Raw genomic sequence first — 15,906 nt, 5'->3', positions numbered from 1 at the left:
TAATAACGCATTTTAATAAATCAAAACACTTAGCAATTATATGACAGTTTTCGAATTCTGTGCTAATGGCAATGAACCGGGTTTGAATCCCAGCAACGGCTGGTCGATACGAATTCCGCATCCGACTCGCACCGACCATAGTGCTGACGTGAAATATCCTCAGTGATAGACGGATCATGGATTAGGGTCCCCTTGCCTTTAGGCTAACCGTGGGGAGCTTTTCGTGGTTTTTCTCTCCATGTGACGCATATGCGGGTTAGTTCCGTCAAAAAGTTCTCCACAAAGGCAAATTCTCCCAATACTTGATCCTGGAGTTCCCTTGTCTGCTGGATTGGGTTCAATATTACAAGGCTACCGAGTCGAACATTAGTAGTCGTAAACCCGAAAAATTGGATCGGCTGTTCAATGACGGTTATTAAATTAAATAAAATGTGTAAGGCAGTGATCCGGGTTCAAATCCCAGCAATGGCTGGTCGATACGAATTCCGCATCCGGCTCGCATTGACCACAGTGCTGGCGTAAAATATCCTCAGTGATGGATGGATCATGGATTAGAGTCCCCTTGCCGTTAGGCTAACCATTGGAGGATTTAGTGGTTTTTGTCTCCATGTGACGTATATGCGGGTTAGTTCCATCAAAAAGTCCTCCACAAAGGCAAAATTCTCTTAATACTTTATCCTGGAGTTTCCTTATCTTTTGGATTTGGTAAATATCCAAGTTGACAATTAGTAGTCGTAAACCCGAAAAATTGGGTCGTCTGTTCAACGACGGTTACAAAATAAAATAAAATAAAAATGTGTTAGACAGATGTAGAGGGAATCTCGAAAAAATGGATTTTATTCTACACTCAATTCAAGGTTGTGGTATTAAAAGATTACCTATTATATTAATTATTTTTATTTATTGAAAAAGGATTTAATAAGAATAATACATATTAATAATGTAATAATATTTATATATTAATATTACTAATCAAATTTACACAGGAAAGTGTATAGAATAAAAAGATAGCGGAGATTTATTCCGTTAAAATTTCAATGTTAAAAGAAACATTTATCAATAATATGTAGCAACCATGAGAAAAATAATGTTGTTTAGCTAAAAAGACACATATTGATAAAGATAATGAACAACATTGGCGTTTCAATAACAACTCATTGCCGATCATAAATTACTACGGATAAAAACATCTTGACTTTGAAATGGATAAGAAATATTTCCATAATATTCTTATCTCAGTTTAGGAATTCTCAAACTTATCAGCAATATAAACATTTTTTTTTCTTTGCTTGTATTTTCAATGCATGGATTAGCCCTAATCGACAGTAACTGTTGTCCCAAGAAAACATATGTTAAGATATTAACATTTACCCTGATAATGTTTTATTTATTTATTTTTACTTATGTTTGTGATTTAGGAACAAAACTCTAACTTATTGTGCGCAAAATAAAATACGGACCACCCTGAATAACTTTTATAAATCTTTATTGTTAAACTTTTGCAAATAAGGAAAAGTGTTTTAAAAATTTAATTTCTCGGGAACTATACGACCGATTTTGCTCTAATTTTGTATCCTGTTATGTAAAATTACATTCTCTAAAGTGCTGTAAAAAATTGTATACCTTGCAAATCAAGTTTGCTTCGACTATTATTAAATGAAATAATCAAAAATAATAAATATTTATTAAAAGTTACTTTTTGCATGTAATTATCTTTGGATAAACAGATTTTGTAATTGCGGTGCAAAAAGTTTTAAATTTGATTCAACAGTTTTCAAGATAAGGCGAGAAATGTAAAACATAAAATTAACACTAAAAGGTTCATGCTTTGGAACGCTCTCTAAACCAAACTATTAGGACAATATTTCCCAGATTGTTCGAACCATTAAGAACCCTAGAACGTGAAGATTCGATCTAGGATTCAATTATAGAATTCTGATTAGATCAAAAGTTATTCAGAGTGTTCTGGTTTTTTTTTTCAGAGCATTGTTCTAAATGAAAAGCTGAAAAAATTGTGTTTGACTGTTTAGTCATTTTAGTTTGAGTGTCAGTGTCATTTGAATTTCACTAAGAATTTAAGGCCTCTTGTCACTAAATAATAATTAATTTTTTAAGAAAATACTTTTTAATGAAAATTAGCAATTCACTGTAATTATTTATTTCCTCATTATTTTATTATTATTATTTTTTTCACATAATTCAAAAACGTTTTTTATATATGATGTGTAGTTTTATGTTTTATACCATTAATTTTACATCATATGTAGTTTTTAAATTTCAAAATCTGAAGTCTAAATTTAAAATGGTTAAATAATTTTTGAAATTTATTCAATTTATTTTATTTAGTCACAAGAACTTTTTTAATATTTTTTATGTGAATTGCATATTTGAAAAGTTTGGAAAAATTTACTAAAACAATCGAAAAAAATATGAACGTAATTTTTTGTTTTGTTAATTTATTTACAAACAATTTATCGAAAATGTCAACAATTGCTTAATTTTTAACCCAAAATATCAAACTTCGAATCGTCATTAGGTTGTCAAAAATTAAAAAAATTTAAAATATAAATTCGTATTAACCTATTTTGATCGTTCAGTTAATCTATCAAAAAGAGCAACCTTATAATAGACTTTTTTTGTGTACTTGACATAAAGTTTTAGATGTTATTATTTTTAAAGCTTTCATAGTTTTTTCTTATATCCTGGACACTCATATCACTTGGAGCTGCCATTCACTGCTAGAGAAACAATAACAAGTCATTTTATTTTTCAAGCAGCAGTTATGAAAAAAAAAAACTTTTTTTTCTTCCAAAAGTGATAAAATCAACGTGGGTGATAAAAATCTCGTTTTTTTTTAAAGAACTAAACTTGTAAAAATATTAATTTTGTAAAGTATTTTTAGTTAAATTAAGGTGTAAAACAACTAATCACAATCATTTGGATTTCACTCTTAAATAAAATTGGTTTTCATCACTATTTTATTTAGAGATTATTTTATTTATTAATTTGTAGATTTTTTCCTTGCATCTGGGGAAAAAAAACAACTTTATAACCAGTATGGGCTTTGGTGTAGTGTACACTAATTTTTTATTTATTTAAATCGCTTCATTGTTTTTCAGTTTCCATATATTTAAATGATATTTTAAACTTACGATTACTTTTTTTTTCAAGAATTCAGCTGGCATTTTTTACTTAATTTCTTACTGCACTGTAAAAAATTTCATATCAAATTACGGTATAAGTACCAGCACTTTGGGTGCATCATCCGTATAATCCATTTTTACCGTAAAATCCATTTTTATCGCAAAATATTACACCGTAATTTTACAGCAACATTTATTTAATTACAGCTATTCAGTGATTTTATGGTAATCATTGCTGTAAAAATTACGGTATATCTAATTTTTCGTTCCGTTACATGTTCCGGTAAAAATGGGATTTAACGGTAAAAAGTACCGGCAGCCTTTTTTACCGTGCAGTTATTAAGAAATCGGAAGGTACTTTAAATCTTGCTATATTTTTTGTATTTTATTATTACTAAAAAGTTATTATTACTCTGATTATTGTTTTTTTTTTTTTTACTTAGATTTTTTGCATTGTTTTAGTTCAATGATATGTCACCACATTTCCAACATATAACAGAACATAACAAAAATAAGCATATAAGAACATAACAAAAATAAGCATGAAAAACACCAAATTTTTTTTTTATTTCCTACTGTTTTCACATGATTTCGAGAAGAAATAAATGATTGTAAGTGACAGAAGATTTAAAGAAAATTGCAACATCGTTAGGGACATTGTGTCAAGCTATGGATTTTTTGACCTAGAAATGAAATAAATTAGTTTCTAAGAAGGAAAAAGAACTCTAACACTTCAAAATGGTGCAAGTCTTCAAGAAAAAAATATCCTTACGTAAATTGTATTTCCTATAGAAAAATGAGGTGTTAATCATTTGGTAACAAGAACTAACGAAGTCTAATCGTAGGATTTTTGGCAAAATTTTCGTACTTATATGGTAAAACCATTTCTGGTTAAAAAAAAAACATTTTTCTAATTAAACCATTCATTTGGTAAATTTTGCTTGTTATGGTAACGATTTACCGCAAATTCTAATGTTCGTTCAAAATTATAGTTCGCATTGCCCTTCAAATTTAGTAAAAATACAAAACTGTGAAGTAAATTTAACTGTATAAATGTAGTTAGTTGGTACCAATTTTTCCTGCTCATTTTGTTTGATACTATCGATAATTTTTACGTCGGTGAAAAAATTTATAAGGACTCAAATAATATTATTTTTAATAAAAAGAAACAACAGATACTGTCTTTATTAGCAATATATTGTTCCTACACTATTGATGTTGTTTGTTATAGTACTAACACGAAACTATTATACAATACTTGTGTTCTTATATACTGTTTTTTCTACTTTATTTAATACTGTAAAATAAAAAAATAACCATGTTTTTTTGGTTTGTTTAATGCGTTTTCTAAACTTATAATTTCAGAACAAAACTTAAAATTTAATTAATTTGTGCTTCAAATTTTAATATCGAAATACGATAAGCGATAACAACAATGTGTTCGTTTTACTACTTAATAATTTGTTTCACATTTATCTTGCTAACTTCTACTTATTTTTTCGAAATAATACGTAGAAAAAAAAATACGTCACGTATAGCACGTTTTACTTTTGTTTGATTTATACCTCTTCTTATACATAATAAAATTAAGTTTTGTCGTCCATCTCTATTTGATTCAAAACAAAATTTAAAATTTGATTAAAATATGCTTCAAATTTTAATATCGAAATACGATATGCGATAACAACAATGTGTTCGTTTTACTACTTAATAATTTGTTTCGCGTTTATCCTGCTAAATTCTACTTATTTTTTCAAAATAACACGCGGAAAAAAATACGTCTCGTATAGCACGTTTTACTTTTACTTGATTGACACTTCTCCTTAAACATAATAAAATTAAGTTTTGTCGTCCATCCCTATTTGGCAAATCCATCCGTATTATTCAAAACAAAACTTAAAGATTGATTTAAATATACTTTAAATTTTAATATCAAAATACGATATGCGTTAACAACAATGTGTTCGCTTTACTACTTAATAATTTGTTTCGCATTTATCTTGCTAACTTCTACTTATTTTTTCAAAATAACACGCAGAAAAAAAATACGTCACGTATAGCACGTTTTACTTTTGTTTGATTGATACTTCTCCTTAAACATAATAAAATTAAGTTTTGTCGTCCATCCCTATTTGTCTAGGTTCACGCTGCGCCACTTCAAATAAAACTATGTCGAACTAATAAACAATCCATTAACTGAACATTCTGTTAAATGAACCCTTCAAGACCTAGTCACGAAATTTTATTGACAAAGATAAATTGTGACGTTGACAACAAAAGAAACCGCACTTTTGGTCCTGAAGCTGAAAATTATTTTTAAATGAATAAAAAAGATTTAAACTGAGAAACTTGTTTAAACATTTGAAAGCTTTTACAATATAAATTACCTGTATTTAACTAGTTAATGTTTTTCATTAAAAGTATGAAATATATGATGCGTAACTTATTCGGCCTCTTAAATCATGTGTTGTTTTTATTTCATAAGAATAAATTAGTAGTCATTATGTTTTTCTTTTTGACAACAGGCTGTCCAATAAATAAAAGGGCATAATGTTTGAACGTAATTATTCTAAAATTTCCTCTGTCGGAAATTATTTATTTAGCTTTTAAGTATTGACAATGAGGATATTTGTTTGAATTAATGTTCCAATTTATTTTTGCGTTATCAAAATATGCCACTCTAAAAAGGAATATTATTGAGATTAAATGGGGTATATTGTGATATTTTTTAGTAATTTAGATCAAATAATGAGTTGCTGTCAAAATTAATCTTAACAGACATACTGATCAAATACTGAGAGTGTCTCACAACTTTTATACGAAAAATTTTATGACAAGAGGATTTTTAAAAATTCAAATTTGGAATTAACATTATAATGATTAAAAAATTAGATTTTGTAGAATAATAACGTCTCGTGAATAATTTTAAAAATTATAGTTCAAAAGTGCAAGCTTCCCCCAAAATACCAAGTGACTTTGAAAATCAATAAATAAAAAACGGCTGACGAAAGTAATTTTTGAATTGCTGCGTTTTGCTTTGGAAACTAGAAATTTTTTCTTACCCATGTTTAGTATTAGTTCCTACGTTCAACAAACGATGGTGCTGTTTACCGAGAAAAAGCATACAACGGTGCAATCTGAGGACGAAATGAAAAGACACCCGTGCAAATATTTTAATTAAATAGAACTCACATACAGCAGAACACATTATTTTATCATTTTTTCAATTAGCAGCTCAATTTCTAAATTAAATTTGCAACTAATTTTTAATACCATTAAGAAAAAACTTCTTGTTTCCTACTCAGAACACAGAAAAGTGCATACTTTTATATCTGTTCTTTTCCCTTCGATTGATCTTTTTAAATATTTTGACATTTTTGAGCCATACTGTGCTCGAAGACTATATAATACTTTCTATTTTATAATTAAATAACTAATAAATAATTCTATTTTATAATAAAGAGATTATTGAAAAAAGTGACGTAATTAAGTAATGTTTTATTCACGTGTTATCAACCATATAATATTCTTAAACTTTTTTCAAAACATGTAATAGAAAAATGTTCAAGAATATATTGTGGAACTTAACTATAGAATTTCAATTTATCTTCGAAGTTAAATATAACGGTTGTTAATAGAAAAAGCACAATCCTGTTATATTCAAGAAATTGCTTTATTAAAAATAATTGTAATTTTTCTTATTAAAAAAATTTTTCTCTTTTAGGAAGAAATTGGTATTGCTGTCAAAGAATTAGAAGAGCATCAAGACAATGCAATACCTGATGGAAGAAATGAATGGAACTTTTCCAGCGAAAACCTAATACTCCCTCCACAAGCATTTCGTTCGAAGTTTGATGTAAACAATTCAAAAAATTCTAGTTCTGACATCACAAATGGTAAAAGATCTCGAGTTAACCGCGTATGCCATGATGGTAACCTATTGGACAACGAAAAATTCTCATCTAAGTCATTCCATCAGAGCGACTCATTCTATTCGAAGCTTTCTTTTTTCTCAAATTTAAATCCAGGAATATCAAAGAATCATGTGGGTGCACCGTACTCCCCAAATACTAGAAGACGAATGTGGCGTATGCACCCCTCTATTTCATTTCCCGAGACCTCTAAAGATTTACTTATGCTTGGTAGAGATCCTTCATCAAATTCATACTCTAATGAACTTTATGTAAATAGTGCGTCACCTTCCTCAACACAAAATAACTCGTCTCCTAAATTATTTGATGAGAAACCATCAACTAATTTCCATTCCCAGATATATCGTCAGCGGTCACATTCAGACACAACACCTCCACGTTTTACTTACAGTATACCTGAAGAATTATACCCATTCCCCAGACCACCTAGTGGTGATGTAAACTTACTGTCCATATGGGCTGATAACTTAGTTCTAGAGTTGGATAAAAGCCTCACTGGGGAATTAAACTCATGTGAAAGTTTCAGCCCATCATCAGATTATAGTCTTAGTCCCACAAAGCAAGATGTACCTGGAGATGACATACCCTTTGCCATTTGCCATGAAGACAAATCTCAGTCTCTGGATCCTAACAGTTTATCTTTACCAGGTCGGAGCTGTAAAATTGTGTCCGTGTCACCCGACAGTGGCATTGAACAAGCTTTATGTGACACTCCAGATATGCTTGAGGAATGTGTGGTATCCACCCTCAAAAATGAAAAGAATGAGAAAAACGGATCTAGTGATTCTTTTCAAAATACTCAAGCTACATCTTCAAATGGCAGCTCTATTGTTCTTTATGATTCAAATTGTGATATTTCTTCTAAGACTAATGGCACTGCTGATGTAAAAGAGAGTTCAGATTCTTCATCAACTACGAAATTGGAAAATGCAAATCTAAGATATAATGATACATACGAAGGTGATTGTGTTGATCGAGCTCCGATTCCAAATTTTGATTCAGCTTTTGAGTCCATCAAATCAAATAGTCAAATTAAGTCCATTGATCCGCCTCTCCAATTTGGGGATAAATTTAAAAGTGATAACACATCACTTCTAAATAAGAATGATCGTTCTCAAGCTACTCAAACAGAATCTTTCCATTGTGCAAAAACAAACCATTATAAAAAAGCTGATTTGATTTCTGAAGCGGAAGACAGATTCCAACTGTTCGAAACAGTGAATCATTGTGTCCCATTCCATGCTCTCGGATTATCTTCAGAAAGCTCTGAGCCTGAAGATAGCCCTGTAGTGAGAACAGTTTGTGCACTTAATGATAGTAATATCATGAGCAATGGTGATAATAAAAATGATATTAACAATGTCTTGAATCATGAAAATGGTGATATAATCTCGCCTTTCCATGAAAGATTTTTTTATAGTTTGCCTAAACCTCCAAAAACCATTCCAAACGGTGTGGATAAATATAATACCCTTCCTAAAGGTGCAGGAAAATATTATGATTCCTTATTTTCGGAACCATCAACTTTCAATTATGTGGTGAGTCCTGTTTCTTTTTTTATTCTAAGTGTTAAAATATCTACTAAATATAAAAAATAAATGCGAACTGAGTGATAATTGTTTTTAATAATAATGTTTCAGTGTAAAAATTTAATATCTTCACATAGCCTACTAAATTAACTTTCAATATTTTGCAATTGATGCTTTGTACAAAAAATTATTGATAAAAAATTGAATTTTTCCATTTAATGGGTTGAACTAACTATTAAATGCTCAAAACTACCGTTAATATACCATTATATATACTGGATATTATCGTTAACCAACTTACTGATTTATTATTTAAATACTATTCACAAAAATCAGTATAATCAGGTAATCCAAACATAGATGTATATAAATCTAAATGTTGGAATGGTACATTAATTGAAAATCAATTTAACTATATACCAATACGTGTCTAAAGTACGTTTATCATTAAGTGATTAAGAAACAAATTAAAATGATTAAAGATAAAAAAATCAGCCAACTGAAAAAGTTTTAATGTTTTGCGTAAATTTTCTTAGCTAAAGATGAACAGTTGATGTTAGTGTTATTGTCTGGTCGCGCTGCGTTGATAGTTAAATGCATTACTTTATAAATAATTTTTAGGGGTGGGCATGATAAAAAAATATTTACAATAATTAAAAAATTGGTCTGCTACACCTATGACAGAGTATTTTAAATTGATGGGAAGAATCCGATTGAAATGGGAACACATTTTAGTCATTTTAAATTATTCTTAGTCATTTTGGTAATTATTTATTGGAATTACTCATCAAGGAAATAATCTCAATCATTGAAATCGTTGATAATATTGTTTATATCGTTGATAATCATTGATTGAGAATAAAACTTAAAGTAAAAAACTTGCGTTTTGAGCCCTCAGGATTTCCCACCATTTAAAAAAAAATTAAATACTAGTGAAAAAAAATTTTATTTCTTTTTTTGGCTATTAAAAAAATTTTTTTTCTTCTGATTTACAAAATAAATTCAAATTTAGATATTTTCCCTTTGAATAAATCAAATTTGCTGGTAGTAGTTCATATCCTGAAGCTGCTATATATTCTTGAATTTTATTACCTCTTTTTGCTTTTTTAGAGACCTGCTCTCTTGGGCACTATAATAACAATTACAGAATTAACCTTTCATTATTGTTATTTTATAATATTATATATTAGTTCGTAACCTTACAAAACAAATATTTTTTTTTTTTTTATTAAATTGATGTTAATTTTCTGTTTTTGTGCATTTTTTATTTGTCATAATATCCAAATTAATTTTGCATAATTTAAAAAAAACAAACAAATAATTAAAAAAATCTGCATCATTAGTGTATTCCTCCACTTGCCCGGAGCGACGACAAACGAAATACATTAATTATTTTTGCCTGATAATCTGCCTAATTCCCTGTTGTCAATTAGTTTTTGCAGAATTATTTTTTACAGTATGAATTTTTGCAGAACTATTTTTACGAAATTCAGAGACCCGGAACCGAAAAATTATCGATGCTCCAGTTGCTCTTCCAGATAGATAAATATGAAAATGAATATTAGATAATATATTAGTATGCCATATTTATTAGATATTAAAGTGAAAATTAATGGTATATAGCTCAATTTGAAAAAAGAAATTAAATAAATTTATCAACTAGACTCAAAATTATCTGTTTTTGTAGAATCATCAAGGAAACTAAATGCACATAAGTCCTTCCTTATATTTTAAGCCTGATTTATTGAAATACTCAAAACAAAAAGTTTATTATTAAAAAAGCTCTGGACAATGGGAAAGCTTTTAGCTCCAGAGTAGAAGCAGCACTGGAGTGCTCCGGGCCTCAGTCAGCAAATTGATTCAAAGTGCACTTCAAAAATGCTTGGAACAATTGAATGTTTTATTTTATACAGGTTTACTTCACATATATTTTTCATATGGTTCATTTTATAACAAAAATAATATTTTTTATCGTTAACATATTATTTTCTGACCATACAAAAAGTAATTTAAATTTATACAATTTTTCTCATTCTAACTTTTTGCTGGATTTATAATTTGACGTTAGAAAATTGTGTGAAAAAAGAATTTTATTAAAGCCAAATATATTTTTTCCTGAAAAAAAAAAGCTTTTAAAGTCAATTATTTACATGCAGATGGCAGCACCAGCTATTTTTTTCTTAGTTCAAAATAGTTACAAATGTCTTTCCAAACATGAACATTTTTATTTTGTGTATTGCTCTGCTGTCAAAACATCTGGCGTCTTTGAAATCAATTCATTTTTTTCCCTTGGAAAACTTTTAGAAAATGACTGGAGTATTTATTTTCTTTTATTTAGAGAAGTCAAAGAAGGGGAAAAAATAATCACTTAAATGCTATTTTTGATCCTTCCTTTTTTTTACTGTTCTTGTTTTACTTTCTATCTTTTTTGAAAATGAACAGCTACCCAAACGCATATTGTGCAAAATCTTTTAAAACTTAAAAATGTTAAAAAAAAAAGAAAATTACGAAACAACCCACACATTTTTAGTTTTTGTTCAAAAAAACTTACTATTTTTAAATGTTCATAATGATAATTGCATTAAAAAATTTTTTTTAAAAAATTAAAAACATATTTCATTTGTAAAAACAAAATCGCCCGTTTTAAAAAATTTTTATTTCTTGTATGATTAAATATTGTCATTTGGCAAATCCATTTATTTTGAGATTTACAAATAGTACATGATGCTGCCATCTATCTTTAACCAAAGGTGGTTATTTTATCATTATGTGCATTCTTTGTTCATATTCATAAATTACTGATCTAAACAGTTAGGTAATAGCACGCTTAAGATAAAATATTCATTAAATAGCTTAAGGGTTATTTCTAGGATTTGCTGTTGATGATGAATGTTCTAAATTATTTTTTTATTCTTATTTTAATTCGAATTAGATTAATTAAAGTTAATCAACGTTGTGACGCATTGGCAACTTTTGACAGTTATGACTATGCACACCCTTTGTCAAGTATTTGTCGTCAAAATTCTCGAACATCGTTTTTTTTCTCTTTGAAAAATTCATTTAATTTGCACAAAAATTGAGTTGAGGTGCGGAGTATGAGGAATCGGGTGCGATTTTTAAATTATTTATCGGTAGCAATATTGGAATTCATCACTTTTAGATATAATTAAAATGATTAATTACGATATAATTTTATGTTCAGCGTATTATGATTTTAAATTTTTTGTTACTAAATCATAAGTACTTTAAAAGTGCACGATCTCATATGTCACCTTGTGCTTTTAAATTTTTCGATGGCTTAAATCCGATTTTGACAGTTTAAATCTGATTTTGATGCTAAAAAACCAGACTTAACAGTAATCAATTAAAATACAAACGCTTTTTCTTTTAATTATTTTCCTCCTTTTATTTAACTTAGGGAAAAGAGCTTCCATTTCCCACACAAACATGAACATGGATGCGTTTAGTCCTAATGTTTGACTTATGGTTCTTCATGTCTTCTGAGTAGGGTTCAAACCTACTACAGAGCTTAGCCAATATTATGATCGAAATATATCGAGTAGCTGTATTCGCAGACAATAAAAAGAACAAAATCAACAAAAACCTGTATTTTTGTAGATCTAAGGCAGGGGTCTGTTTAGAAGAAATTTGGGTCCGTTAACGGACCCTTCACAAAATATCTTTTAATAAAAACGGACCCTTCACAAAATATTTTAACTTAAAAACGGACCCTGCACAAAATATTTTAACTTAAAAACGGACCCTTCACAAAAGGATTTTTCTTTTAATCGGACCCTTCACAAATTTGCTTATCTTCATTATTATTTTGTTAATCGAATAAACCCTTTCCAGGGCAGAAAACAAGAAAGATGGATGTAAACGAATTAAGTTTTGTCTTCGGCAGACGATTCTTCCATTATTCGTCCGAAATGAATATTCTGCGTTCAGCAGTATAGGCTAAATACCAAGACCAAATATTTGTATGTTGCATCTCTAATTTAGAAGCAGCAATTGTTATTTATTTTTTAAAATTTAATTTTTTTAATTATAATTTTACAGTGTTGAGCATAATCTTGCATGTCTTAACAATTTAAAAACTCCTTGAAAAAATTTTTTTTGCAATCGGACCCTATTTGCACAAATTCATAAAAGCGGACCCTGGTTGAAAGACTGTGAGTAGTGAGTAATTTTTTCAAAATTTCACGAAAAACGGACCTTTCACAAAATGTCTGGATAGACCCCTGTAAGGATTTGCAAGCCAAAGTATCACCATTCAGTTAACTCTTTGAAAATTTCGATAATGATTAAATTATATGTCGTCCTTGTTATTCCATTTCAGTGAGTTCTACTCTTTGATTTAAACGGTAATTAGAACTAACTTTCTAAAAAATATCGAAGCACAAAATTTTTTTCTTAAATTGTTAATACCGAATTTATCTTCTGAGCTCTACTTCTTTGATTTAAAACGGTGAAAAGCGCTAACTTTCTCTAAAATTATCAACGTGCAAAAAGATATTTTTTTGAATTGTTAATACCGAATTTATCTTCTGAGTTCTACTTTGATTTAAAACGGGGAAAAGCGCTAACTTTCTCTAAAATTATCTACGTGCAAAAAGATGTTTTTTTGAATTGTTAATACCGAATTTATCTTCTGAGTTCTACTTTGATTTAAAACGGTAAATAGCTCTAACTTTCGGAAAAGTAATTGATGCATAAAAACTATATTTTAAATTGTGTATACCTAATATACCTTTATAGCGATGTCACTAGTCCTAAGTAGGAGTTTATTTTATTCCTCCATCTTGAATTGATTTGAAAAAAAATTTTTACTTGATAAAAAAAAACTATTACGGATATCTTAGGTGGGTTTAAAACAAAGATCTCAGTATTAAACTAAATTAATCACAATTTATAATCTGCCGTTTCTCTTCTGTATAATAGTTATTAACACGTATATCATTTTCTTGCTTAATCAAATATAATTTACTCCTTGTCTATAAATTTGGTCAGTAATACCATTAATTCATGAAAGAATTTTGTGCCAAAATATATTTTTATTAAATTTCGAGGTTTTTCTTTAATTATTTATTTATAATAGTATATTTATTTCCATTAATAGTAATAGTAATTTTGGAATAGTAATCGAATATAATTTGCTGCTCTTGTCTGTAAATTTTGTCAGTAATTTGCATACTTTCTGAATTTATTTCACATCACTGTGATTTCTGAGAAAAAAAAATTTTGCCACTATATATTTTCATTAAATTTCGAGAATTTTTTTAATTTATTTATTTGGAATAGTATATTTATTTGGAATAGTAATAATAGTCAGTAATCAAATAAAATTATTTATTCCTCTCGGTTATAAATTTGGTCAATAATTCACATATTTTCCATGGTGCGTAGCATTTTTGAAAAGTGCTTAAAGGTGCTTATTTTCGATAATCGTTTTTTAAAAGCCCTNAGGAGTTTATTTTATTCCTCCATCTTGAATTGATTTGAAAAAAAATTTTTACTTGATAAAAAAAAACTATTACGGATATCTTAGGTGGGTTTAAAACAAAGATCTCAGTATAAAACTAAATTATTCATTCATTGGATGTTTTTAAAAAGTGCTTTATTTTCCCCTTTCGAAAATGAGATTTTTTTCTTTACCATGTCAAATTTTGCCACGTATATTATGTAAAAGCGTGCTTTTCACATTGTTTTATTTAACATTTTCGCCTTTCATTCAACAATCTATTTTGGTATACTGTCAGTCCATAGCGTATGAAACGGCCAATCATTTTACATGTTTCATGAAATACTTGCGAGTCCGCACATGCCTCTACTGTGCTGGGTTCGATAAGATTCTAGCACTCTCATGTGCAACTCTGCTGCATTTTGCAAGATATTCTCAATTTCAGGCTTCATTTTCCACCGTCTGAAATCAAACCGATAAATATCTTGATCATTTTATAATGGCTAATATGATGAAGAAAAAAGTTCTTTGTCAGAAACTAGTTATTTTATCGTGATCATGTAAAATCTTTGAAAATTATGTCATTTTGTTTATGCATATAGTGCTTAAAAATATTTTTTGAGTGATTAAAAAGTACTTAAAAACAGGGTTGGCTTTTTGCCGGCAGAAACTGGTTTTTGCCATGCCAGTGGCAGAAACTGGTTATAACCGGTAAAAACCGGCAAAAACTGGCAGAAACTAAAAAAACGTCTATATTAATTCTAGTAATTGCTTAATGACATTTTGTTTAAGTAAACTGAAAAATGTAACTCCATATAATTGTAACGAACTTTTTAATTCATTGTTTGTAAATATATGTTATTTTGTTTACATTAAATACAAAGAGTGCAATATATCAAATATTTATAACAAACCGGCCCCACAAAACAAATTAAACAAATCAAACAAATCGGCCCCTTTTCCTGAAACTTATTTTTCTAGTCAAGTTTTGTCAACTATCCCAACTGCTACATGGCGGTCCAGTTTTAAAAAATATGCAATGGATGAAAGTTTCACAAATCTTGCTTGTTCCTTGTTGGCAATGCCTACTAGTTCTGCTGGACTTAAGAGAATCTTCTCAAATTTCTCGTTGGTGCATAGCAAATTGAGAAATTGTTTTGGTTTAGAAACTGCATCAAAACTTGTCTTTTGTTATAGATTAATGCAGAGTGCAGACAATGTAATATTTGATTTTGAATGGTGATAATTTCGTAAATAAATTGCACTTTGTTTAACATTTTATTGTTTTTTCTATGAATTATCCATTGTATGTCAATCTCAGTACTTACTTTTATGCCATTTTCTGAATTTCTGCCTGTTTCTGCCACAAATGTGGCAGAAAAGGGTTTTTGCCATGCCAGTTTTAACCGGTTTCTGCCAGTGGTTTTAACCACCTCGGCAGAAACTTGCCAACCTTGCTTGAAAGGTGCTTATTTTTTGTTGAAAGATTTGGCTACGCACCCTGTTTTCCTAATTTATTTCCCGCTATTATGAATGCGATTCCTGAGAAAAATTTATGTCACTATATATTTTCATTAAATATTGAGATTTTTGTCTAGTTATTTATTAATTAGAATCTAACGGTACCATATCTTTAAAAGATTTAGACTCGCAATTGATAATAAAATTTACTTTATATGCATGAAAAATTCTGCTCTACATTTTTTTATAGTCCTTTGACGCAGAATTTTTTCTAAACATATTTTTCATACTTTTTTCATTATTTTATATTAACTTAGTTCAAGATGAGTGAAAAATATTATATTTAGTATTTTTGTAATTTATGTTTATGAAATACAGCA

At 28.7% G+C, this 15,906-nt stretch overlaps 1 protein-coding gene across 3 annotated transcripts in view; it reads left to right on the top strand.

Moving 5' to 3' along the window:
- LOC107453411 (crossveinless c) overlaps positions 1 to 15,906 on the top strand; it is a 326,116-nt gene that overhangs the window by 148,233 nt on the left and 161,977 nt on the right. For all 3 annotated transcript variants that reach the window (XM_043039800.2, XM_043039814.2, XM_043039807.2), the window contains exon 4: positions 6,868 to 8,613. In XM_043039800.2, the coding sequence (XP_042895734.1) occupies positions 6,868 to 8,613 (1,746 nt within the window). The remainder of the gene's footprint in view (positions 1 to 6,867; positions 8,614 to 15,906) is intronic.

The sequence above is a fragment of the Parasteatoda tepidariorum genome, chromosome X2, assembly GCF_043381705.1.
Source record: "Parasteatoda tepidariorum isolate YZ-2023 chromosome X2, CAS_Ptep_4.0, whole genome shotgun sequence".
NCBI lineage: Eukaryota > Metazoa > Arthropoda > Arachnida > Araneae > Theridiidae > Parasteatoda > Parasteatoda tepidariorum.
Note: the sequence above shows the minus strand (reverse complement) of the source record. Positions and strands in the feature narration are given on the sequence as shown.